Source organism: Leopardus geoffroyi, chromosome D4, assembly GCF_018350155.1.
Source record: "Leopardus geoffroyi isolate Oge1 chromosome D4, O.geoffroyi_Oge1_pat1.0, whole genome shotgun sequence".
Lineage (NCBI taxonomy): Eukaryota > Metazoa > Chordata > Mammalia > Carnivora > Felidae > Leopardus > Leopardus geoffroyi.
Genome location: NC_059342.1, coordinates 17,059,055 through 17,085,604, shown reverse-complemented (window position 1 = coordinate 17,085,604; position 26,550 = coordinate 17,059,055). Strand labels below are relative to the sequence as shown.

The 26,550-nt window shown below is 41.5% G+C and overlaps 1 protein-coding gene, 1 long non-coding RNA gene and 1 other non-coding gene across 4 annotated transcripts; 2 read left to right on the top strand and 1 right to left on the bottom strand.

The window, feature by feature from the left end:
- The first annotated feature begins 9 nt into the window (after positions 1–9).
- Positions 10–26,095, top strand: NMRK1 (nicotinamide riboside kinase 1). Of its 2 annotated transcripts, none has more exons than XM_045468841.1 (9): positions 10–122; positions 3,383–3,446; positions 8,861–8,951; positions 9,239–9,287; positions 15,059–15,206; positions 15,298–15,369; positions 16,448–16,554; positions 18,846–18,929; positions 24,081–26,095. In XM_045468841.1, the coding sequence occupies exons 2-9, from the start codon at positions 3,418–3,420 to the stop codon at positions 24,098–24,100; spliced, it is 600 nt and encodes a 199-aa protein (XP_045324797.1). In that variant the 5' UTR covers positions 10–122; positions 3,383–3,417; the 3' UTR covers positions 24,101–26,095. The 2 variants fall into 2 exon arrangements, with proteins under 2 accessions (XP_045324797.1, XP_045324796.1); XM_045468840.1 differs by having other exon boundaries at positions 16,421–16,554.
- LOC123593235 lies at positions 5,932–12,468 on the bottom strand. Its single transcript, XR_006710204.1, has 3 exons — positions 12,370–12,468; positions 6,235–6,292; positions 5,932–6,109 (listed from the first exon to the last, which is right to left on the bottom strand). It is a non-coding gene; the product is annotated as an uncharacterized LOC123593235 (long non-coding RNA).
- On the top strand, positions 22,002–22,115 carry LOC123593916. The gene has a single exon (XR_006710600.1). It is a non-coding gene; the product is annotated as a small nucleolar RNA SNORA12 (small nucleolar RNA).
- Positions 26,096–26,550: the final 455 nt, after the last annotated feature.

Genomic DNA, 26,550 nt, shown 5'->3' with positions numbered 1-26,550 from the left:
GCGGAAGGAGGGGCATTGGGCCTCTCCGCTAGCGAGCTTTGGGGGTTGCGGCGGGTCAGCGACAGGCGCGCATTCGGCCAGCGCCTGTGCAGCTTTGCTTGGGAAGACTCGAACTGGCGCCGGTGAGTATCTGCGCGACCCGGCCGCGCTCCGCAGCGTCGCGGAGGCCTGAAGGTCTTCCCGATGTGTGGCTGTGCTGGACCCCGAACCTGGTTGCGTCTTTCGAGCCCTGTTGGGACTCTTCAACACCCCAAACGGGCTGCTAGATGGCCTGCCGAGGAGGATGTGTCCGTGGTGGCGTGGTGCTTTAACGGCCCATAATCTTAGTAAGAGACAACCAAGAGGTGGTAGGATTGTGAAGTCACCAGGGACAGGGCCAGCTCTTGATCCCCACGAGAGGAGACAGCCTTTTATTCCACGAGTATTGTGGTGGACTCACCACGACCCGCCTGCCACCTATTATTGTACGGCCTGCTGAGAATGATTTTTACCATTTTAAAAAGGCTGAAAAGAAATCAAAAGAAGATTTTTGTGGCACGTGAAAGTTATAAGAAATTCACATTTCGATGTCCATAAAGTTTTGCTAGAACACAGCCACGCTCATTTGGCTTATATATTGCCTGTGACCGCTTTCTCTTCGCCACAGCAGAGCTGAGCTGCTGTCCCCAAAGCCGAAAACAATGTCTGCATTTCACAGAAGTTCGCCGACCCCTCACCTAGCAGATTGAATCTCCAGTGGGAGGCAAGGGCCAGAGCATACAAGAAATACAAGTGTGCGTTCAGTTCAAAATAGCACAGTCTAAGTAATAAAGTCAGTTGTATCTTTAAGGGAAGGAAAAAAAAAAAAACTAAAAGAAAAAACTTTACAGGAGGGTCTATGTAAAGGGAAGCTTGAAAGTTTCTGCTGGGGGTTAGTGAAAGATAAAAGTGATTCCAAGGGAGAGGGGCCTGGGCTGAGTATTCGGAAATTCTGTTTACTAAAAGGGAGCAAAGTTTAAACAATAGTAGGAAAAGACTTCCCTGTTGTGTGGGAGAAGATAATCAAAATATCTGCAGAACAAAACAACTAAGTGAGAAGTCCTGAAACATGTCACCGGTTTCAAAATATCCGACTGTTCTTTAGATGCCCTGAGAGGTACATTTCGTTACGTGTATTCGAGAGTTGCTCTCTTCCTCATAATCTGCTGATTTCTGCACCTACCGCTTCTGACCGTTTTGCAGTTTAGAGGCCAAAATGTACCTCGGTTAGTAGTGGAATACACGGAATAAGCACATACAAGTAGTGAAAAAAGGATTCAGCATCCTATCTTAGGGTAAAAAAGGTATCAAAAGAAATTAAAATACTCATTTTGGGTTTTCTCTGGGCTATTTTAGTTCCCCCCCCGTGTAAGTGACTCTGCTGTTGAGGAAAACTTTGTGCTGAGAAAATAAAATACATAAATAGCTTACGAAATTGGAGGTGGTATATAGTCCAGGGAATCAGATGCCCCAGATCAAATAGGGGTTGTCTCTCCAGGGACAGCCCGTGATTTAGTTTGTAGTTGATCAAGCTGGTTTTCGCCTCATGGGGTCTGCTACTACATATATTTGGAGTGGGGCAAGTCTTGATTGCTGGCTTTTAAGTGTGATTTTAAAATAGTTCTCAAAGTGGGCAGCAGGCAGTGTAATAACACAAAGTGTGGAGGTGGACGGTTCCAGCCCTGCAATTGGAGTTCACCTTGGTGCTGCCCTGTGCATCCAGTGCAGTTTCTGAAATAAATGACTTCTGGTATTGCTGGGCCCACCCTCACCCCAGCACCTGTCTTGCTTTGGCTTCTCCCAGTTCCCCACCCTTCTCAGCACATGGTCACGTGATCGGTGCTACTAAATTGTAGCCAACATTTACCCAAACAGTCTTGGGCAGGCTGAGACTGCTGACTACCATACAATTAAGGGCTCCTGTTTTGATAAAAAACTTGCATTTGACTGTGGGAATTCCCTCCTGAGCCCAAGCAATTTTACAGGTACGTTCTTGACTCTCACTCCTTATTTCTGAATTGCTCGTTGCCACCCAGATAATCCCCTCAAGCGTCTCTCCAGTGCCACAGCCACACTTGTTCTTTGCATGCTGTGTAATTGATCCAATATCCTCATGTGTATGCACAGCTGTGGCATGAAGCAGGGGGACCAGGAGCCCTTGCCACTCAGTGTTCACAGCCATTAATAATACATCAATAAAAATGACATCTATTATACATGAGAGCCTCACAATTAAGCCACCACATATGGGCATCCTTTCTTTGCTCTTGGTAATAAAGTGCTTTTTAGCAGCTTGGAAAGAAGAAAGAAAATAAGTCGCTTGGACACAGATCAGGGATGGGAATTGGGAGGGCTGCTGGGGGTCTCCAGCTCCGTGGCCACTCACCCCAGTGGCCCAGATTAGCTCCCTGATCACCCCACCAGGCCAGTCCAGAATAAAGAGCAGCATTAGTTCAGGCAACCCTCAGGAAGCACTATTGTGAGATTCCCTGCAGCTGCTCCTCCTTTTCACGTAAAGAGGTGAAAACACTCCATTAGAATATCCATAGGATTGCTTTACTGAACCTGAGGGGGCCTTGTGTGAAACTGCCCTCCACCCACTAGACGCGGGGTCAACAAACAATGGCCTGTGGCTAAAACCTGGCCCTAGGTTTGAACATTTGTAGTCAGTTTTCTGATTAGGAATGCTAACTTTGAAATCCAGCAAGAGAGATGTTATCCCAGTAAGAAAGGAATTCCATTCTTCTCGTTAGTAGATGTGTATTACAACAACAAAATTGTACTCCATTATTACGTTTTGACTTCATCAAAAAAAACCATTATGCAAACTTGTTTTCTCTCTTGTTGTAGAAGTACCTACGTAATCACTTTGAGTTTGCCTCTTGCCTCCCAAATGGCTCAAATATTTACTACCTGGCCCTTTTCTGAAAAAGTGTGTCTACCCTGGCCCTGGACTTTGATTTTTGAGTGAGAAAATAGTACCCTTAAAGGGAATTCACTTTCTTTTGCCTCTGGCCAGCAGTGACGTCTCCCCCCAGCTCTGTGGGTTCCCTGCCGTTGGGGAAATAAACAGGTCATCTCCAGGTGATTGAATCTTAAAACTGAGTTTCAGAGTTATGAACCTCTGTCGTTTGTGGTCTCTGAGACTCTGACCTATAAGCCTGGAGCACATGCCAGCTGTTGTGAGTGCGACAGAGAAGCTGGTACGAGGTGAAGCTCTTCTCCTGAATGTGGATAATCCAGGGTGGGGTTCCCCAGAGGTCATGATCATCCTTCCCCCTCAGCTGGCTCTCCTAATTTAGGACTCATTTCTTTAGATATCCAAGTGATACACGTTCAATTTTTTTTTTTTTTTAATTTTTAGGAAATTTTACGAAGACGTGATTTTCAAAGCTGATTATGAAAACATTTGTCGTGGGAATCAGTGGGTGAGTAATTTTGCTACAAACAGTCGGTGGACGTACTCAGGATGTCCAAAGGGTGTTTTCCTGTAGACGTGGTGGGGAAGGAGGAGTCAGGATTCCTGAATCCTGAAGAAAGGAACAGGCCACTGGCTGTTTTATAAATGGCAGCAGGAGATGAGTCTCTTACAAACAGAGGAACAGGACCCTCAGTAATCAAAATCTGCCTGTTTTACCATTTCTTTTCTGGAGTTAACATCAGATGCTTTTTTATCCTATGTCCTTATTGCCCTGGCATAATTATTAGCTGTGTGCCCCTCTCCCTCTCAAAGTGTCCTAAATTATATGGTCGCTCAGTCTCTCTGGTACCAGAGGTGTGCATGCAAATAAGACAGCAAGGGACATTATTTGTTTTGCTACTGTTTTATGTTCATCTTTGTTCTGGGTACATTCACATTGTGCATGGTCCAATTAATGAAATACTTGAGACTATTAAAATTAGAAGTTTGTGATTTGGGGAAGATCACTGTGTTATTGTATTACATTACTGTGGTAAGTAATCAGAAGTCAAAGGGGATGAATCCAGTGGCAGAACTCTGCCTTGTCTGGCTCCCATCTAACCAGAACCAGAGTTCCGGTTTTTTTCTGCATGGCTTCTCTTGTCCATGCCTTCCCTTCTGCGCTCACTGCCATCATCCTAATTCAGACCCTCATTCCCAAATTCTAGTCCCTCCCCGCCTTAACCTTTTTTCCATACCTCTCTGCCATACCGGCAGTTCGGTTTCCATACCGAACTGCCATACGATTCTGCCAGTTGAATCGTCTTGCAAAAAAGTTTTAATTATTCTCTCGCTTAGTGAACAATAGTCAGTGGTTATCAGTCACCCAGAATGTAATCTGCGTATCCTGGTGCACGAAGACCATTCCATACATAATAAAAGAAATGCATTAGCTTCAGGGACAGGTAGGCTGTAGGAGAGGTTTGATACAGGAGCTCTGTGGTATCCCCAAAGACTTGTTTCTTTCCCTCTCTTTGTGTCTTCCTCCACTTGGATTCGTCCTAGACTTGGCTCCATGTTTTGGTCACAAGGACCAGTAGGTCCTGAGACTTTGTTCTTCTTAGCCTGCCTTTCTCCCTGTAAGTCATGGTTTTCCCTTTGATGGCACTAGCTCTACCCCGTACACACAGTCACTGTGGCCAAAGGGATGGACCTGCCTTGATGAGCTTAGGCCAGCGGGGCCCTGCCCTGGAGTTGAGAGCGGGGTCAGTCCACACCAGGCCTCGGAAGCAGGGGTGCACCTGGGGAGGCAGCTGCCCAGTCTACTCTAGCATCTAGTCCAACTTGCATTCTACGTATTCCCTTCTTCTCAATATCTGCCTCAGGCTTTCTTGCCACGTGCACTGGGTGCTGCCCATACCTCCCTAAGAAAGCCTCCTCTTTACTCTCTCTTCCTCAGCAAGTGCCAAGATTTCATTTTAGTGCTGCTTCTGCCAAGCACCTGCCAGACTCGGCTGCAGTGACCTCTGCTCCTACCTTTCTTCCTTCCTCTAGACTCAGTGTTGGATCTTTCTTGTATACTTACCACTTGCTACCCTATGAAATAATCATTACATTAAGACGTCCAGGAATAGTGGGGATTCCAAAGCATTCAAGAGTCAGTCAAGATCCTGAAAATGTAATGCATGTGTGATGATACTCACTCTTCCGGGGAAGGGGTATATAATCTTTATCAGATTTTCATGTTAAAAAATGTGATGTGAAAAAATATAACTCCAACTGACTAATTTCACTTAGCATAATACCCTCCAGTTCCATCCATGTAGTTGCAAATGGCAAGACTTCATTCATTTTGATTGCCGAGTAATACTCCATTGTATATATATACCACATCTTCTTTATCCATTCATCCATAGACAACTACGTGGATAGAACTGAAGGGTATTATGCTAAGTGAAATTAGTCAGAGAAAGACAAATATCGTATGACTTTACTCATATGAGGACTTTAAGAGACAAAACAGATGAACATAAGGGAAGGGAAACAAAAATAATATAAAAACAGGGAGGGGGACAAAACAGAAGAGACTCATAAATGTGGAGAACAAACTGAGAGTTACTGGAGGGGTTGTGGGAGGGGGAATGGGCTAAATGGGTAAGGGGCACTAAGGAATCTACTCCTGAAGTCATTGTTGCAGTATATGCTAATTTGGATGTAAATTTTAAAAAATAAAATTAAAAATATATATATAACTCCATAGGCCTTGGAGTTAGACTTTATATGCTATTACTTGCTAGCTGTTATCTTGGGCAAGCTTTATGAGTATACGGTTTTTCAATCCTTAGGTTCCTCAATTTTAAAATGGAAATATTAATATATACCTGCTACAGAATGGATTTCCTCTTGTTTAAGTACCTACAGATAGCCTTTTTAACTCCTCCTTAGCGCTCTGTCATATTCCAAATATACTTAACCCTCTTGTCTCTTGGCTATGTAACAAAAAAACAAATGGACCAGGACTTGTGCATTTATTTGGGTGTTATGAACAAAGACGGAAGTGGCTCCGAGTAGGTAGTCGTTTTCCTTCTCCATATCCTAGGATAAAGCATGCACCTGTTGGGACACTCTTGCCCTGAGGTTGGAATGCACGTGAGGTGGTTGTGAGCTTGGCGCCTGGTGGTTCTGAGCATGCTGAAAGGGAAGAGTTAGTCTTAAGTTGTCACCCGAGCAGGATTCCAAGTGTAGATCTTAGACTTGAGCTTGTTCAATTCCGACTTGTTAAATTCTTGTTAAATTCCCTTTCCCATCTGTCTTACCGGGACTGCCTTCTGACTGGTCTGTCTCCTCCAAGTCTACAAAACCGGAGTACCTGTTCTTCATTGTCTCCAGCTAACTCAATGAGAAGGGATCTAATTACTGTCGGTTTGACTGTATCATCTGAAAGGGATAAGTCTAGAACACGACACATTTTCAAACCAGGTTGCTTATACTATAATAAAGTTATCCCTGTTTACTGTCTATTTTAAACCAAAGTTCAGAATCTGGACTATATAAACTCAACATGGGTTATGGTCTTTTTTGTTAAAAGGGAAAAAAAAATTGTACCAGTATTTTCTCAAGGCAAAAAGTAACACCCCGCTCCACTTTCCTGTCTTTTCAAGATCACCCATATCCTACCCAATTATGTATTCTAAGGTTGATTGGAAAAACTTGAATCCTATTTCTTGTACTTTGTAGGTATGTTATATAGGTGATATTGAATAAATCCAATAAACAATTTTGGTGAATTAATGTTAGTTTCTTTTCTAGATTTTAAATATGTTGTACTCTTTCAACTGGGATTAAGCACAGGTTCTCGCAAATAAATGTGCAGTTAAGAGTTTTTCGTACCATCAGGGCACCTGGGTGGCTCAATTGGTGAAGCGTCCTACTTTGGCTCAGGTCATGATCTCATGGCTTATGAGTTCAGTCCCGCTGACGGCACAGAGCCTGCTTTGGATCCTCTGTCCCCCTCTCTCTCTCTGCCCCTTCCTCACTTGAGCGTGCACACACACACACACACACTCTCTCTCTCAAAAACAAATGAACATTTAAACAACAAAAGAGAGTCTTTTGTAGTGTGGACATTTGGTCGTATGATGAAGCCTTGACTTAATATAATATTTTGTTGTTTGTTTTCCGAGAAACCAAGTGGTTTTATTGTAGCATGGGAACAGGACCTGTGAGCAGAAAGAGCTGCCTCAAGTAACGTTATGTTTTGTTTGTTGTTGTTTTTTGTTGTTTTGTTTTTAGAAGAGACAGAATACCAGGAGGGGAGGGGGGAGAGGGAGGGAGTCTTAAGTAGGCTTTACACTCAGCGCAGAGCCCGTGCAGGACTCAATCTCATGACTCTAGGATCATGACCTGAGCCCTTATCCAGAGTCAGACACTCAACCAACTGAGCCACCCAGGCGCCCCTAGAGGAATGATTTTAAACGCACAAAGTAAAACATAGGAATACAGAGGAAAAACCAGTTATATTGAAATACAGTTATAAAAATATTTTCAAAACAAATTGTAGCATTGTGATATATACATTTCTTTACTAACTTATTAGATAACAGTATCCAGCGGTAGGTCTGAAAACTGCCATAAATTTGAAATAATGATGAGTGTCGATGATGCTTCAAGATATCTGCCCCAACTGTACCATAATATGAAAATATCTATGATTTCTATTGGTGACAAAGTCACAGGTACTGTAAAGACTACTGATGTTTGTTACTTATATTCATAATTAAAGGGGAAGCTAAAGTCCTGTTAGAATATAGTAAGAATAAAGATGTAATCTCTTTCCCATTCAAGTTCACAAAGTCTATGAGTCTGTCCACAGACCCTCAGAAACGTCAGCCCCAGGTTGAGAAAAGCTCTGACCAAATGACTAGAGAAGCGCTGTGTGTGGCATTAGATGCTGGAAAAGTAGACACACGGAGCAGTTAGTCAGGGTCCCCATTCTCCTTGATGTCACAGTCCAGCCTTGATGACTGCATGTGATACGCTTTGGTGGGTTCTCCCACCTCTCCCCAAAGTGGAGAGAGGTTGAGAAAGGAGGCAGTACAGCAGAGCTGTGGATAAGTGTGCTAAGCGCTTGTAATAAGCCCATCTTCCATTTTTCTCTACGATACATGGAAACAAAATCACAATGACCCGCCTGCAATTTTATACACTTGAACCAAAAGTGCTGCTCGTATTCTGTGGTTTTGCATATGAACCCTGTGAATGTTTCAGTACACACAGAACATTCTTTTGCTTCCCACATAGTAGCTATATTTTTAAGCCTTAGTATTACCCAGTTCACTTGCCCAGTACTTAGTTTCCTTTCTCCTCCATCCTTTCCAGTATATTTCTTATCATTTATTATGGTAGATCTACTTAGGGCTAGGGTTTTGCCAACATATCTATGAAAGAAATAATTTCTCATTTATGTTTATTTATTTTTGAGAGAGAGAGAGACAGAGTGTGAGCAGGGGAAGGGCAGAGAGAGAGGGAGACACAGAATCCAAAGCAGGCTCCAGGCTCTGAGCTGTCAGCACAAAGCCCGATGTGGGGCTTGAACTCATAGACCATGAGATCATGTCCTCAGCTGAAGTCCGATGCCCAACCAACTGAGTCACCCAGGTGCCCCAATAATTTCTTTTAGACATTGCATGTTGTTTTATTTTACCTTATTTATTTTTTTAATTATTTACTAAGTAATCTCTACACCCAGTGTGGGTCTCGAACTCATGACCCCAGGGTCAAGAGTCACATGCTCTTACGACTGAGCCAGCCAGGCATCCCATACATATTGTTTTAAATATCCTTTTTTTTTTAAGATCACTTTAAAGTGGTTTATATTAAATGCATCTTCCTTCTTGGTATTTTTGATTCTTTTTTCTTTTCCTTTTTTTTTTTTTTGTTCAGTGTGACAAATGGCGGGAAGACAACGCTGGCTAAGAATTTGCAGAAACACCTCCCAAACTGCAGTATCGTATCTCAGGATGATTTCTTTAAGGTATCTATAACTTCTCAGGTAATTCATTTAACACAACAAAATCCTAGTAGCCGGTTGATTAAATTACGTCCAGAAAGCCTTTGCTGAAGGATACAGCTTTTGTAGTGAAGGCAGGTTCCATGCAGTAATGTCACTGATCCACTAGATGGCATTACTTATTGTTGCGGCTCTGATTTTATTTATCCTCCTCATGCAAAGCGTTTACTAAAAGTTTATCGCCTCTTCATTCTATAATTGTATTATTTCTGCACTGCACAGTTTTGATGGGTGCTTCGTTATTTTTTCAGCCAGAGTCTGAGATAGAGATAGACGCAAATGGATTTCTGCAGTATGACGGTAAGTAGATGAGTTTGTGAAACACACACAAATGTTCATTTTCTGTTTCAAACGTCTGTATGTGAAGACAGTCTCAAAACGTGCTCAAACACACTGCTATACTCTACACATGCTTTTGTAAAGGTTTCTGATTTATGTCCAACTATTTAAATAAATGAAACCCAGGGCGCCTGGGTGGCTCAGTCGGTGAAGTGTCTGACTTTGGCTCAGGTCATGGTCTCGTGGTTCGTGAGTTCAAGCCCCGCATCGGGCTCTGTGCTGACAACTCGGACCCTGGAGCCTGCTTCGGATTCTGTGTCTCCCTCTCTCTCTCTGCCCCTCCCCGACTCATGCTCTATCTCTGTCTCTCAAAAATAAACATTAAAAACAATTTTTTTAATAATAAATAAATAAATGAAACCCTTTTTCCCCAGTTTTATACTTAAAACTGAAAACATTGGAACAATAGATTTTTTTTTTCTAAAGCTAGAACAAGGTATGTTTGCTGGTACTATATTCATCCCTGCTGGGGGGGCACACATAGCTCTACTCTCACCCCCTCCCTGCAGTCTTGGCTGGAACAAAGTCCAAGCTCATCCTGTGGGCTTCCCTCCCAGTGACCAAGGTGCACCGGACAGCTGGTTTCTTCTTTCCACTGCTCATAAGGGTTAGTGAATATTTTTTAGATGGATTCACCTCGCTCCCTTGCCCAATCTAATACTGTTTTGAAGCCAAAGGATTATAAAGTCAGAAAATATTTATTTTCCTCTAGAGGATGTCATGCTAATAAACTATATTTAATGGTCTTATCAACTTTGATAACTAACAAGATGATCACTGAGTGTTTATGCAAACTGGCAGCAGAAACAGCTCTCTTAAAGACCCATAAACTGTGTTCTTTATTTTTAACTTTGACGACCTTAGAGGAAAAATGTTGTGTAATCAGTTCTTACAGACACATGATAGTTTTAAGAGAAGCAAAATCCTTGACTCGCTGCCTGTTCTTGTGTCTTGAACTGTAGCCAGGATATTTTTTTTCATTTCCTCCCCCCCCCACCGAAGGTTTGTAAGGAAGATTATTAAAAAGTAAGAGTTAAACAAGGAAAAACCATTTTCAACAACAGACAAAGAATTATTTCTAATGCAAATGAGTTCTTATAAACTGATAAGAAAAACACTAATATTCTAATTGAAAAATGTCCAAGGATATAAATAAGCTTTTTACAAAAGCAAAAGGTTATTCGATTAATAAATATACAATAAAAAGTCAACCTCAGAAGTAGCCAAAGAGTTGTAAATGATTTTTTCCCACTTATCTTGCAAGGAGATTTTTTTCTCAGTGTTTATTTTAAGAGAGAAGAGCCCGTGTCCACACACGTGCACATGAGCAGGACAGGGGCAGAGAGGGAGGGGGAGAGAGAACCCCAAGCAGGCTCCATGCTCTCAACATGGAGCCCATCGTGGGGCTCAATATCACAAACCCTGAGATCATGACCTGAGCCAAAACCAAGAGTCAGATCCTTAACTGACTGAGCCACCCAGGTGCCCCAAAGTGAACAGATTTGTAAAGAAATAATTATCTAATGATGGCACAGGCTTAATAAAACAAAAACTTTCATAAATGGAAATATCAACTGCCATAAGCTTTCTGGAAGGGAGACTGAACGCATGTCCCAAAGTCCTTAATATATTCATGCCGTGTGTCAAGTGTCCCACTTCCAGGAGTCTATCTTAAGGAAAATCTGAAATTTTTAGGCAAGTACACAAATTTAAAGTAAATCAAGGTAATGTTGAAATCTTTATGATAACCACCAAAAGGTTAATTTAAAGACACAAAGCTATCACGTTTATAAATAGATGGAATCATTAAAATGTAGTTGATACATACAAAATAAGTCAGAAGAGGTAAAAAACAGAGAACTTAAAAGAAGTCAAAAGATATGGAAAAGTAGAAAATGAGAGTAAGATGATAGATTTAAGCCAAATATATTTATTGGTAGCTACATTAAATTAATTGAACTAAAATACAACAAAGATTGTCAAGCTGGATTGAAAGAAAAATAAAAAAAGCTCCTTACAAGAGATATATTTAAATATTAAGACAAAGAAAAGTAGACAAGGCTAGGAAAAGATAATGCCATGTGAATAATAATGCCTACTGAAAGAAATCTGGTATAACTACTAATATCAGACAAAGTAAACACAAAGAGTGTCACTAGAGATACTGTTACTAATATATTACTAAAACCAAAGAGATAAATAAGTTAATTCAACAGGAAGATAAACAATCCAAAATTTGTATGCACCTCATAACATAACTTCAAAATATGTTAAGCAAAAACTGACAAAACTAAATGGGGAAATACATAAATCTATAATTATTGTGGGATTTTTAAAAAATTTTTTTAAAGTTTATTTAATTTTGAGAGAGAGAGAGAGAGTGTGTGTGTGTGTGTGTGTGTGTGTGTGTGAGTGGGGGAGGGGCAGAGAGAGAAAGGGACACACAGAATCTGAAGCAGGCTCCAGGCTCTGGGCTGTCAGCACAGAGCCGGGTGCAGGGCTTGAACCCACCAACCGTGAGATCGTGACCTGAGCCAACGTCAGACACTTAACCAACTGAGCCACCCATGCACCCCAGTTGTGGGAGATTTTTAATATAACTTCTTCAGTAACTAGTGGGAAAAGCAGACAAAAATTATAAGGGTATAACGGATTTGAAGCACACAATTAACAAACTTAACTGAACTAGCATATATGGAACATGTAGCCAATCACAGCAAAATACACATTTTGATTTTCTTAAGAATACAGGGCACATTAATTAAAATAGAGAGCGTATGCAAGGGCATGGAGCAATTCCTAGTATCTTTCAGTAACTTGAAGTAATACAGAGGTATCTTCTAATCACAGAGAACTGAATTAGAAATCAGTAACAAAAGAGTAAGCAGAAAACTCCCAAGCGTTTAGAAATTAATCAGTATCCTTTCTTTCTGGAAAAATTTAAACATATGCAAAAGTTGGCAGAAAAGTATAATGAACTCTCATGGATTCAACTTCTAAATGATTCACTCTTGACCAATTTATATTTCATCTGTACCCTTACCTTCTCCTTCTATATTTTTTGAAGTAAATTCCAGACGTCATCACATTTCATCTGAAGCAAAGCACTTCTGTGTATCCCGTGGGCCAAAGAATAAATCGCAGTGAAAATCAGAAGATCCTTTTAACTGAACAGTAATGAAGATATATTAAAACTAATGGTATTTCTGGTTGCAGCTAAGTTGGAATGGCCCCATTCCTTGCTCTTCCTCCCCCTTATAATTGAAAATCCTTGATGGAACATGACAAACAAAGGAAGACTCGAAGATGAAAAGAAGGGAGCCAAACGCCTAGGGCCTTCAGGACTTGAGGAAGGGCATGACTGTGATTCTGTGGGTTTTCTTTTTACCTGTCATATATCCAGGAAGGGGTACTGGAAGGGTGTGAAACATGGAATCATCAATAGGTGCAGACAAAAAAAAGCCCCAAGAAACCTGTTCCCTCTAGTCAAAGGACCAGGAAAAGGATGGCCTACTCAAATCGAATATCATTTTGATAATATCCACCCTATTGTAGCTAAACACAGAGGGAAAAACCGTCATCCCCTCACGGTGTCAGCAGGGACTAGTGAGCAAGACTTCTGGACCCATCCGGCACCAGCGAGGCAAGGACCCCACCGGGGTCCTATCACTGGAGCCAGAGAGCTGGATTCCCACAGCCACCTACAGCAGAGACAGGATGACGTGGTGTGAGGTGGTGTTACTTGAGACTCCACTGTCCCCACCCAAGGAGCGTCAGCTACTGTCAGGAGGATGCAGTTGAGAGCTGAACGTCTGTCCTCACCAAGCAACAATGAAGCTACACCCGCATCTCCCCTCGTGGCTGCCCCCACTCCATGTTGGTGAGGATGACCACCCATCCCCACCTAAACCTGCATACCACACCTAAACAGGGTAACTACCTATTAAAAAAAAAAAAGATCAAATAGGATCCAGAGCCTCACAACATAATACCCTAACCTTCCAGGACGAGACTGAAATTCATTCGTTACATCAAAAACCAGGCAACTCTCAACTTGAATGAGAAAAGAAATCAACAACCACTCCATGATTACACAGATGCTGGAATTATCTAACAAGGATTTTAAAGCAGCATTCATAAAAAGGCTTCAGCTAGCAATTGTGAACATTCTTGAATCAAGTGAGAAATGTGAAAGCCTCAGTAAAGAAATAGAAGAGGTAAAAATCAAATAGGAATTTTTAAATTGACAACATACAGTAAACTGAAATTTTAAAACTCACCAAATGGGCTCAAGAACAGAATAAATATGACAGGGGAAAGAATCTGAATTTAAGGACAGAACAGTAGAAATTACTCTTATCTGAACAACAGAGAGAAAATGGACTGAAAAGAAATTAACAGAAATATGGGACAATAACAAAAGCTCTAACATTCATATCATTGGAGTCTCAGAAGGAAAGAAGAAAGAGTGTGGTGCTAAAGAAGTAGGTAAAACATCATAAATTTGGCATAAGACATAAACCTACAAATTCAAGAATCTGATCCCTAAGCAGATTAGACAAGACGGATCAAGAAGAAAAGAGAAGGCACAAATTACAAATATCAAAAACAACAAAGGTAGTATCACTACGGAGCCTACAGACATTAAAAAGATAAGAGCATATTATGGACGTTCTGTGCAACTAAATTAGAAAACTTTAATGAAATTGACAATTTCCTAGGAAAATGCAAGTTACCAAGGCTAATAACAGAAGAGAAAATCCTAAGAGTCCTATGTCTATTAAATAAATTAATCGATAATTTTAAAACCTTCCACTAAAAAACCTAAGTCCAGATGGCTCAATTCAGTAGTTCCAGAGTAGGGCTCAGAAATTACAATTCTGGTAAATTCCCAGGTGATACCAATGCTGTTGGTCTACGTACTATACTTTGAGAATCAGTGTTGTAGAATACTTTTGCAGAATTATAATTGTAAGCTCAAAAAGTATGCTCAGTTTAGAGTTTGAAAAGGACATATTCATGTCCTTTATAAAATTTTTAGTGATTTTTCTCTTAATTGCCTATGAGAACGCTTTGTATATTAAAGATGTTGTGAAATACATTGCAGGTATTTTCCCCAGCATATCATTTATTTTTCAAACTAATTTATAGATATTTTGTTATCAAAAATATTAAACTTTTATGTACTCACGGGGAAACAGGCATTATAAATGAAGCAAGATTAGCCATGAGTTTATGATTGTCGAAGCTGGTAATGGGGCCATGGGAATTCATCGTACTCTACTTTTGTATATATTTGAAATTTCACATATTAAAAATGTTTCGGGGTACCAGGGTGTCTCAGTCAGTTGAGCGTCTGACTTTGGCTCAGGTCATGATCTCCAGGTTCAATGGTTCGAGCCTCGCATCGGGCTCTGTACTGACAGCTCAGAGCCTGGAGTCTGCTTCAGATTCTGTGTCTCCCTCTCCCTCTGCCCCTCCCCTGCTTGCACTCGCTCTCTCTCTCTCTCAAAAATAAATATTAAAAAAATTTGTTTTAAATATTTCAAACATATCAATTTGTCAATAATAGAGTTTAAATTTATCTAAAATATTTATTAGCTATTTTGAAAGGTAAATGAAATAGTATTATTTTATGTATTTATAGAGCCCTAGACATACTCATCATACAAAGCCACATCATAAAACTTTTGTTGTATTCATTTCATGTATTTTTGTACATTTACTTGAAGTTCTTGAAGCGCTCAATATGGAAAAAATGATGTCCACCATTTCCTGCTGGATGGAAAGTCAAGGACAGTCCCTGACATCAACAGACTCTGGAAGTGCCGAGGAAATTCCCATATTGATCGTCGAAGGCTTCCTTCTCTTTAATTATAAGTAAGCATCCTCAACCTTATACTGACCTTTAGTGAATGGTGGGGGGGTGGGGGAAGGGAAACCTTGCAAACTAAATATGCTGTTATTTTAGGCCCCTCGACACACTATGGAACAGAAGCTACTTTCTGACCATTCCGTATGAAGAATGTAAGAGGAGGAGGAGGTGAGTTTTGATATCACCTTTGTGGATTGGAATTCCAAGGACAAAATATGCATGGGGATGAAAAGTACAGCATAGGGAACAGAGTTGGTCGTGTTTGTAACAGCTTGTATGGTGACAGATGGCAGCTAACTCATGGTGACCATGGAGGCACATATAGGCACGTTGAATCCCTGTGTTGCACACCTGAAACTAGTGTGCGTCAACTGTACTTCAACAAAAAATAAAATTTTTTAAGCAAAAACATTTTTTTAATTTTTTAAAAGACAAAATTGTAGGAAAAACAAGGAAAGAACATTATTGAGCAGTGTATATGTCAATAAGGCTTCATCTCTTCTACATAAAGAGCAAAACCTTGTTACATAAATGCTCATCCACCTGGACTAATGCAAATTATTTTTCTAACATACATTTATTTATTTATTTATTTAGACAGAGAGGGCGTGAGCAGGGGAAGAGGAGACACACACACAGAGAGAGAGAGAGAGAGAGAGAGAGAGAATCCCAAGCAGGCTCCGAGCTGTCAGTGCAGAGTCCCATGTGGGGCTCAGTCCCACAACCATGGGATCATGACCTGAACTGAAATCAAGAGTCGGACGTTTAACCTACTGAGCTACCCAGGCACCCTGCAATTTACTGTTCCAAGAAAAGGCCTTTCGACAAACCATTTGACTTCTCTGTCCTAAATCTTCAAGTGAGCCAGTCCCATGTTGATTATAATTTTAAATTTGTGAACCATTGTTCTGCTATAGCCACAAAGGACACCAGTTAGTTGAAAGCTTAATCCAACATGTCAGTTCCTCTGTCATTATTTATGTTGATATTTGCTCTTGATTTTTTTATAAAGCACTGAAGCGTAGGCAAATAATTATGAATGGTAGCGAATTACAAAAATAATGTTTTTGGAACCTGGAAAGTAAATCCATTTTATTGTCTTTGTAAGTAGCACTGAATCTAAAATGTATGTATGCTCTTAATCCTGTTTAGATTAAGTCTCAGTGATTTTCCCATTATCCTGACCACTGTTAGTTTATCAATTGTGTGTTTCCATCAGTATAAAGTTTCCTGTGTGTTTTGATAGTACGAGAGTCTACGAGCCTCCAGACACCCCAGGGTACTTTGATGGCCACGTGTGGCCCATGTATCTAAAGCACAGACGAGAAATGGAGAAGATCACGTGGGAGATTGGTAAGCGCCTTTTCTCCCTCTACAGAGGGCATTTACTTGTCTTTGCCTTTAAGTCCACAAGAGCAAGGACGTTAGGAGGTTTTTTCCTCGTGGATTACATAATAAAGGATCCTTCTAAGCCACAACACTCTGGGCTTCTCTGCTTCCACAGTAGGCGCTACTGGTTTCTGTTTCTTGGTCTTCAACTGTCGTCAAAGCCTGTCAGCTTCTAGGTGGTCATTCATGAAACTCATATTGAGTGAATGTCTTCTGTGTGTAAGGCAGTGTCCTGCTGATGTCAAGGGAAGTAAGACAAAGCCTGCCCCCACTTGTAAGAGCCAACATTCTGTCCAGGAAACAGCCGTTAAAGATCCTGGCTGCACGAGCATGTCCTCTCTAGCTATGCCAAGTGCTGTGCCACCAAGTTCCAGGGGGACGGCCCAAGGCCCAGCAATCAGGGAAGGCTTCCTTGAAGAAGCCTCTTAAGCCACACTCTCAAGGGTTTAAATGGACAAAGGGAGATAGGTCGGTAGACAGAAGATCACTCCAGAGAGTACCCGAAAAGACCAGGGACACAAAGGAGCGAGTAGCACCTGAGAGAAGGTTGGTGTATTTTTGGTAGAGAAAACTGAGAGAGGGGGGATACTGGAGACACAGGGAAGATCTAAACTCTACCAGGCCAGTTAAGGACTTGGGGCATTATCCTGGGAGAAGTGGGAAGCCCTGTACAGAGAGGTTTTAAACAAAGACATGGTAGGGGCACCTGGGTGACTCAGTGTCTTGTTCTTGACTTCAGCTCAGGTCACGATCTCACGGTTTGTGGGTTCAAGCCCCGCTTGGGGCTCTGTGCTGACAGCACGGAGCCTGCTTCGGATTCTCTCTCTCTCCTCTCTCTGCCCCTCCCCTGCTCGTGCACTCGCTCTCTCTCTCAAAATGAGTAAACTGAAAAAACAATTTTAAACAAGGACATAGTTGATATCAAATTCTTGTTTCAGTGCGATTCCCCTGGCTATGTGAGGGTGGATGCAGAGGGTGTGATGTTGGACGCGTGTGCTCAGTAGAACAGGGTGACGAAATAGATACGGAGCGGCACTCTCCCTCTCCATCTCAAATGCCACTCTAACCATGCCTCCCACCCCCTTTGCTGAAATACCGTCAGAGTCTCCAGCTTTCTGGTATAAAATCCAAACATACTTCAGGGCTCCTAAAGACTAAGGCACAGACAGCCTTGCTCTAAAATCTCATCCCTACAGTGTTCCGACCTCCCAGCTTCTAGCCCTTCCAAACTGTGCATCCTTTTCTTAACAGACAAGTTTATCTCTTACCTCCAGTTTTCTTTTTTTTTTTTAATTATTTTTGTTAATGTTTATCTATCTTTGAGAGAAAGAGACAGTGTGAGCAGGGGAGGGACAGAGAGAAAGGGAGGCACAGAATCTGAAGCAGGCTCCAGGCTCTGAGCTGTCAGCACCGAGCCCAAGCTTGAACTTGTGAACTGTGAGATCATGACCTGAGCCAAAGTCGGACGCCTAACCAACTGAGCCACCCAGGCGCCCCTTACCTCCAGTTTTCTGATTAAAGAGTTCTTTCCTTCCTTTAACTACATAGCTTCTACTTTTTCTTCAAAATTAACTATGCCAGTTTGGGTAAAAATATCTCCTGGGCCTGGAGAATTCTGAGTCAGTACATACGTGGCACAGCCCAGACCCCTGCATGATTCAAGAAGCTTCATAGGCAAGCCCGATGCATACGTAGGTTGGAGAACCACCCCCTTAAATGATTCTTTTGGGGAGACACCTCTGCAGTGCTCCGAAAGTGCCACATGCACAGTACCACGTAACTCTTGCTTTTTCAAAAAATAACTTTCACATCTGCTAGTATGCATTTCTGAAACCAAAGTTTTTTAACTTATCGTTCCTGACTGTAATCTATTTCTCTCTTTAATGACTATTAATTTCTTTTTACATTATGGCCCTGCATTCTCTGTTTAAACCTATTTGTATTCTTTTTTTTTTTAAGTTTATTTATTTATTTTGAGAGAGTGACAGTGTGGGGGGGGGGGGCAGAAAGAAAGAGACAGAGAGAGAGAGAGAGAGAAAGAGAATCCCAAGCAGGCCCCACACACTCAGTGCAGAGCCAGGTGCGGGCTCAAACTCATGAAACCATGAGCTCATGACCTGAGCTGAACCCAAGTATCAGACACTTAATGGACTGAACCATCCAGGCACCCCAAACCTATTCGTATTCTTAAGAGATGTCAAGTGCCAGAGTAAGAATCCTGTACTAACCGGTCCACCCTCCTTTCTCCTTCCCAGTTTACCTAGATGGAACAAAATCTGAAGAGGACCTCTTTAAAGAAGTGTATGAAGATCTAATACAAGAACTAGCAAAGCAAAAGGGTAAGTATTATGGATGGTGAAGGAACAGCCAGGAAAATAGTTCATTTTATACCCAAGAGTGGCTTACCAGAATGCTAATGTAGGAGTGATTATATCCATTCGTTCATTGCTTTGAAGATAATTCAGAATCAGAGACTCTGAATGGGTTTGGGGACTTGATTATTTTGTTTATAAGGTTTTTTTTAATTTAAGGGTGAAAATATGTTTATGTTATGTCGTTTAAATTGTTTAGTAGATGGATGTTATTTCAATGGGACTGAAATTATCCTTTGAGCAGAGTGAAGTTAAAATGCTGGTGATCTCATTTTAATATGTCAAGAATTCCCCGTCTCCTTTATTCTTCTAGATTTCCCATGAATTTATTTTCCCAAATACTTCAAAAATAAACACAAGATGTTAAAAAATATTTATTGAATGTTTCCTTAAGGTGTTCATATAAGATGACACATTTTGCAAGTACCAGAAACTTTTCCTTTATCTAGTTTAAGCACAAAGAAAGTACAGGGGTAGCAGTGGCTTCAGGCTCAGCTGGATCAAGCTGGTTCAGATGTCATCTTCAAGACTCTGCCACAATTCCACGTTCTGTTTGGGTTTCTTTTGAAGTCAGACTCTCTCCACTGACAGATACGATGGCTGTGGCAGCACCATACTCCTAGGCTGAACAGCCTGTTAGGCTCAACAGTAGAAAAAGACCATTAATCCTTTCCCAAGATTTCCCATGAGTTGATAAATGTTGAAGCTGGGTTTTGGGTTCCAAGGGGTTTATATGTGATTCTCACTGCTTTAGCATATGTTTAAAATTCTTTATTTTAAATGGTTTTTTAAAAGCACTTTTAGGGGGAGGGGAAGGGAAAAAAAAAAAGAGGTTAGAGTGGGAGAGAGCCAAAGCATAAGAGACTCATAAAAACTGAGAACAAACTGAGGGCTGATGGGGGGTGGGAGGGAGGGGAGGGTGGGTGATGGATATTGAGGAGGGCACCTTTTGGGATGAGCACTGGGTGCTGTATGGAAACCAATTTGACAATAAATTTCATATATTAAAAAAAACCAATATGAAAGGACAAAAAAAAAAAAGAAAAGAAATGGGAAAAAAAAGCACTTTTACATTTTAGCCGAGCTAAAAATTCCCGGGGAAGATTTTGATTGGTCCTGCTTGGGTCACATGCCTTGTGCTAACCCAATCACTTTGGCCAGGGAGATGGCATACTCTGATTGGCTAGGACTGGAACATGCGCACATCTTGTAATTGAATGCCTCTCTTAAGGCCTTTTGTTTAGGGGGAGAAGTTCCCCAGAGGGAAAGCAGAGCAGGCGGTAGAAACCAGAAGGATGAAAAAGCATGCAGGGAGAACAAAACTCTAGACCTACCTGCTGTTCTATTCGAACTGTTTGAACTAACAGGGTTTTCATGGTGAATATATGCAAAATGCTCATTCAAGAGAGGTGGGTATGAGTCACTCCTGCAGTGGAGAATATTACATGCATTTAACTACCCTAGTCCAGATGTCATCATCTCTAATAAGAATTAGATTTCCTTTGTTCTCAGTAAATCCCTGTCTTACAAGGGGACTGAGCCCAGCCAGCCAGCCCACTGGTCCTCCACACTCCTGGTTTCAGGCTCAGCCCTTCACGGAGGCAGGAGCCCGTTTGAAGAAATTTCAGTAGCATTTTAAGGTTTCTTCTAGTGGAACTTACAGTCCGTGGCAGATATACCGGACTACCTCTGCCATCTGTTACTTGGATGAAAGGCCGGGAAAGTCAGCACTGACATGAATGGCTATAAGGAGGTATAGGGTGAAGGGGGCGTTCAGCCTTCATAAATCATAGCCCCTGAGCCAGGGCCTCTTTCTGAGGGTTATCAGCTCCCTTTCTAGCCCTAGTGAGATACTTCAGGGTGTTTTAGCTGCTGGACACCTATACCTTTCCATCCTCTTAATAATGGCCAGTGCTCAAGTCCATTTCTGTTTGTTTGTTTTTTTTCTTTTTTTCTTTTTGTAAACGTTTATTCATCTTTGAGAGAAAGAGCATGAGCAGGGGAGGAGCAGAGAGAGAGGGAGACAAAGAATCCGAAACAGGCTCCAGGCTCTGAGCTGTCAGCACAGAGCCCGATGCGGGGCTCGAATCCATGAACCATGACATCATGACCTGGCTGAAGTCAGACACCCAACCAGCTGAGCCACCCAGGCACCCCTCACCTCCATGTCTCAGTGACTAAGTCGGACTCTGTGGCGTTGCCTTGTCGCCCATCTCCTGATAAAGATGAAAGGAGCCTTAAGCAGATAGCTCAGGCAAACCTCACCTAGTTCCACACCACACGCCAGTGTGTGCCATCCGTCCCAGGGCCCAAGAACAACAGGTATGTTTTGATGGACACTGAAAGTCCACAAGAAAGTACATGTCCACGTGTGTGGCACCCACCTTTTCCCTTGCTTACGTCCTAGAGGTTTGTAAGGAGTATTCAACTTCGCCTTTTAAGGCTATCTCGTTTGTGTCCTAGATATTGGGTAAAGTTAAGTAGGAGAAAAAATAAAGAATGTTAAAAAAGCTATAAAGTCCAAAGTAGATGAGCTTTTCCTACCTCTTAAGATCTATGTTTTGTTTTGTTTTTTTTTCCAGTTGCCTTAGTAAGTTCTGGTATTATTTATAGTACCTTCCCCCCCCCCCCTTCCCAGTTCTTAAACCGCGGTGCCCTGGCAGAGCCTCCTGGAGGGATCCTCAGTGTGGCCTGGTTTAACCCACAGTCAGGGGCTGAGCTGGCAGGGAGGCCTTGCCCGTGTTTCTAAGCACTACTCTGCAGGCCTCGCGTAACATCTCCTAAACCTGCTGAACTCAATTTCCACTCTAAGCACATAAAATCATAATTGTGGTAAAGTAATAATAACGAGAGGGAAACAGAGATTGAATTTAATTATTAATGAAACAAATGACCCAGGAGAGTAAGAAACATAAAGTTCTAATTTAATCCTTATTTAAATTCAGTGTTTGAGGCAAAATGCAGTCATTGCCCATTCTCACAATGACAAGGCAGGCTAGCCATCGGAACGTTCAGAGTCCTTTTGAGAATGTTTATTTTCATGGTGATGGTTTTCTTTCTGGCACACTTGATACGTTTTCAAAGGAGCCCGACTCTGCCACGTGTACTGGGTAGGAGCTAGAAAAGGTTGGCGGGAGAGCGGCTCCCACATGCGGGAAGGAAAAGGGGGAAAAGTGTGTATTTCCATCTCATTATAAAGGCATATTAATTATTTTTTAAAAGTTCTTATGTAAAAAAAAAATCACTTAAATTCCCACCAATCAGCAGTGTTACCATTTTAATGAGGACACAGTCAATATTTTTGCTGTTCCCATCAGTCTCTTTACGTGGTTACATGGTTACTTGCCATGGTTTTTTCTGTTTTTACATTAGTATTTACTATTTAAGGAGCTTTATAGAGCTGATTATAAAATGAAACTGAGCAAAACTAAACAGCTCTCCCAGTGAAAGGAGTCAAGCCTGAGTTCTGTTTTGCTCATTAAAAGTGAGCTATAGGGGCACTGGGGTGGCTCAGTCAGGTAAGGGCCCAACTCTTGGTTTCGGCTCTAATCGTGATCTCACAGTTGGTGAGTTCAAGCCCAATGTCGGGCTCTGTGCTGACAGCGTAGAGCCTGCCTGGGATTCTCTCTCTCCCTCTCTCTCTCTGCCCCTCCCCTGCTCACTCATTCTCTCTTTCTCTCAAAATAAATAAACTTAAAAAACTTTTTTTTTTTAAGTGAATTGTAAGGGGGTACTTGGGTGGCTCACTTATGTGTCTGACTCTTGATTTTGGCTCAGGTCATGACCTCAGGGTTGTGAGATCAAGCCCTGAGTCAGGCTCCGTGCTGGGCGTAGAGTCTGCTTAAAATTCTCTCTCTCTCTCTCTCTCTCTCTCTCTCACTCTCTCTCTCTCTCCCTCTCTCCCCCTTCTCTCTCTCTCCCTCCCCTCTGCCCCTCCACCCCTCCCCCTGCTCACATGCTCTTTCTCCCTCTCTAAAAAAAAAAAAAAAAAAGTGCATTGTAAGACTTGGCTTTGACATCTCAGTGGAGAAGAAAGATGTCCTATGTTACATTTCAAATCTAAGGAATAAGAAATTGCAAAATAAAAATTTAATAAAATGTGTGTATTTTCTTTTTGGTATTTTTATACACTGAATTTAAAATATGTCCAATTAAAGGTAATAGTAGTATAATTATCTAATACAGTAGTCCACATTATCATAGGATTAATGACCCATTTCACAATTGCTGGACATTTAGTGCCATCATAAGTTTTTCACATTAACAAATAATGTGCTATAAAAATATCTGCCTATATCACTTGTTTTCTTCTTCTTGAATTACATTAAAATTTTTCAGGGGCACCTGGGTGGCTCAGTCAGTCAGTTAAGCGTCCGACTTCAGCTCAGGTCATGTTCTCATGGTTCGGGAGTTCAAATCTTGTGTCAGGCTCTGTGCTGGCAGCTCGGAGCCTGGAGCCTGCTTCGGATTCTGTGTCTCCCTCTCTCTCTGCCTCTCCCCCGTTGATGCTCTGTCTCTGTCTCTCTCTCAAAAATAAGCATTAAAAAAAATTAAAATTTTTTGGAAGTAGCACTTGCTTGGTCAAAGACTATAATCATTTTTATATTTACATACTTCAGAGATGACTACACCAAAAAATGTGTGTTTTTCCAACACAAACTATGTAGCACAAATACAACAGGTTTATCATTGAGTTTCAAGCCAAAGTCCCAAAGTCAGGCTCACATACGCTTTCTTGGTTTATGAAAAAAGATTAAAGGTACCGATACACTTTTCCCAAATCAAGGATAACATTCCAAAACAATAATTCTAGTACAGCCAGCCACCCTTTGTGATATTCTTCTAATTTTCAAACTATTTCATTCTTTTAAGCCAATGATTATTATACCAATTGAAAATTATATTGGGTATCTGATATCTTCAGGTAGGCTTAAATTTAATCAAGGAATAAAGAATGAGACTTGGCCTCTATTTAGTTCTTTGTGGAAAACCAGCATTTCTGGTCCCAGAGTCCCTGTGATGTTAACGTTAAGATTTACTGTTGATAGTGTAAAGATTTAATAAAATGGAAATTGGAATTCTCTATTCATTTCTTTTCTGCTTATATTTGTTCCCAAGGTTTGCACGTGACAACGTAAAGATGGAGTGCACTGAACCCTTCGGGGGATGGATTAGGAAACTCGAAGGCCTCTGTTTAAGAACCTGCACGAAGATACAATATGTACTTTGGTATGATGACAGCTGTAGTTCGTTCGTTTGTGTTACCACATAATGATTTCCCCGACGTGAGGAACAGTAAATAGGGATCCATGCCACTGGACGGGAATGTACCTTGATGAGTTGTTCTCGCTCCAAGGAGTGCAGAGATACAGCATTAGCTCACTAACAAGTCAGTTCCTCTAGACCAATGATTGTCAAACTTTTCCAAATAGGACCAAGTACGAAATAAGGTTTACATCACAATCCAGTAGAGATGTAATCCATTATGTTTGTGTGTGTCTGTGTGTGTAGGTATATATGTGTGCAATGTGTGCATAGAGATATACACACATACAAGAATCACAAAGGATTTACCTAAAGCATGCTGATATTTTTCTATTTTTAATTTTTTTTATAATCTTCATTACCATCCAGTACCAATGCCTATTTCCTGCAAATGAAGGCTTTACCAGGAGTAGCAGTCACATTGAGCGAATCAACAATTTGCTGCAATGTCTTTTTTGTGTGGGTTCTGTCGCTGTGGCTGCTTTTCCTGTTCTTGCATATGTGTAAAACCACTGGGTCGTTGTGTCTCTTGTGTTGCTACTTTGTTACAAATGGTATATTTTGTTTTATTTTGGGTTTTGTCAAACCAGTGGTTTGAAGTCCCAGAAATCAGTTACAGTTACTTAGATGATAAGTAGTACCTTTGATTGAAAGGAAGAGGCAGGAGATCTGAATTCTATAATGTTTTGAGGTCTCTTTAAATACTGGAATTTAAATCATGTATTATACTGATCAACCTCTTGTTTTTTTAACAAACAGATTGCTCACAATCCTCTCAGTCTTTACAAATAGAAATGTATTGTTACATTAACTTTAACTGTAACTCATTTGATCAGCTCTCATTATTTCTATATTTCTAACTAGCTTGTCCTCAGTGGCAATTAGGGAAGGGGTTTTTTTGGTCACACGTACTACACAAAACAACAAAAAAGAACAAAAAAACAAACCCTGAGCTCAAATGGCAGTTCTTCCACCTAATAGCTATATGACTTGGATCACACTATTCAAAGTCTTCATTTCCTCTTTGTAAAAGGGGAATATCAACAGTACTTAGCATGGGTGTAGCGTAGAATAAGGATCATGTTCAAAATCCTTCACATGGCCCCCAGGGCATTCCCTGAACTAGCTTCAGTGTGCCTGCCTCTCTATTCTCATTGCCCATCATTCAGTCCATTGCTGTTCGGTGCTGAGACCTCCTGTCCTCAAACTTACCAGGGCCCTTCCTGCCTCATGGCGGGCACCCAGGCTGTTCCTGACACTCGGAGCAAGTGCCACAACCTTTCCCTCCAACCAACCTGTCCCTCCACAGAGGCAGACATCCTGCTTCATGGAGGACTTCTCTCATCCTTCCCTCCACAGATGCTCTCAAAGCTGCCCTACCTGGCCGTCACAGCACTCATCCCAATTGTAACTGTCCTGCCCCCTACACAGTCGCTCATTTAGTGGCTATTTCCCCAGCTACATGGAAGCTCCGTGAAGGCAGGTCTGACCTCTGTGACTTAGTTACAGACACGCCCCTGCTCACCAGCACAGTGTCTGGCTCATGGTGAACACACAAAAAATACCGGGTACTTTTTATAACTTCCTGTTACATCAGGAATGGATTCACATGCAACCAATATCTTATTCGAGGAGTAGTAACTTACACTCATTGGGATTTATTTTATTTATTTATTTATTTATTTATTTTTTTTTACAAAAGAAGGAAGTTTAAGGCAGGCAGTCTAGGGTTTGCACATCGAGTTGTCAGATTTAGGGGGAAAAAACAACAAAATTAGAGGACGCACAGGTAAATTTGAATTTCAGGTAAACTGTAGCTCTTTACCAATAACTTTAGTATAAATATACCCCAAACACTATATATGTAAGACTGTTGTTTTTCTGAAATTCATATCTAATGGGTGTCATATTTTATATGGCACCTCGCTTTTGCAGCGACTCAAAAATGTCAGGAGAAAAAAAGCCAGGGTTTTCCACCCTGGACTTGTGGACCTATCACCAGGAGGTCACAGGGAAGCATTGGAAACTCCCAACATAGTGTCAGCAACCAAGAAGGAAGATGGTGTCGGGAGGCACACAAAGGTAGCCACGTGCCTTCCAGAGTCACCCAACAGTGTCCCCTGCAGACTTCGTATGTCCCTGGCGCCGGAACTGGCTCACGTGGCCACTTCTCACTGCAAAGGGAGGCTAGATAGAGGGTGTCATGTCACATTTGAACCAATTATGATTCATTGTCTGGGAATGCTGCCACGGGAACAAAATCAAGCCTCTTTCAGCAAGGAAGGAGGAGGGAACAGGTGAGAAATCGAAAGTGCCTGCCACA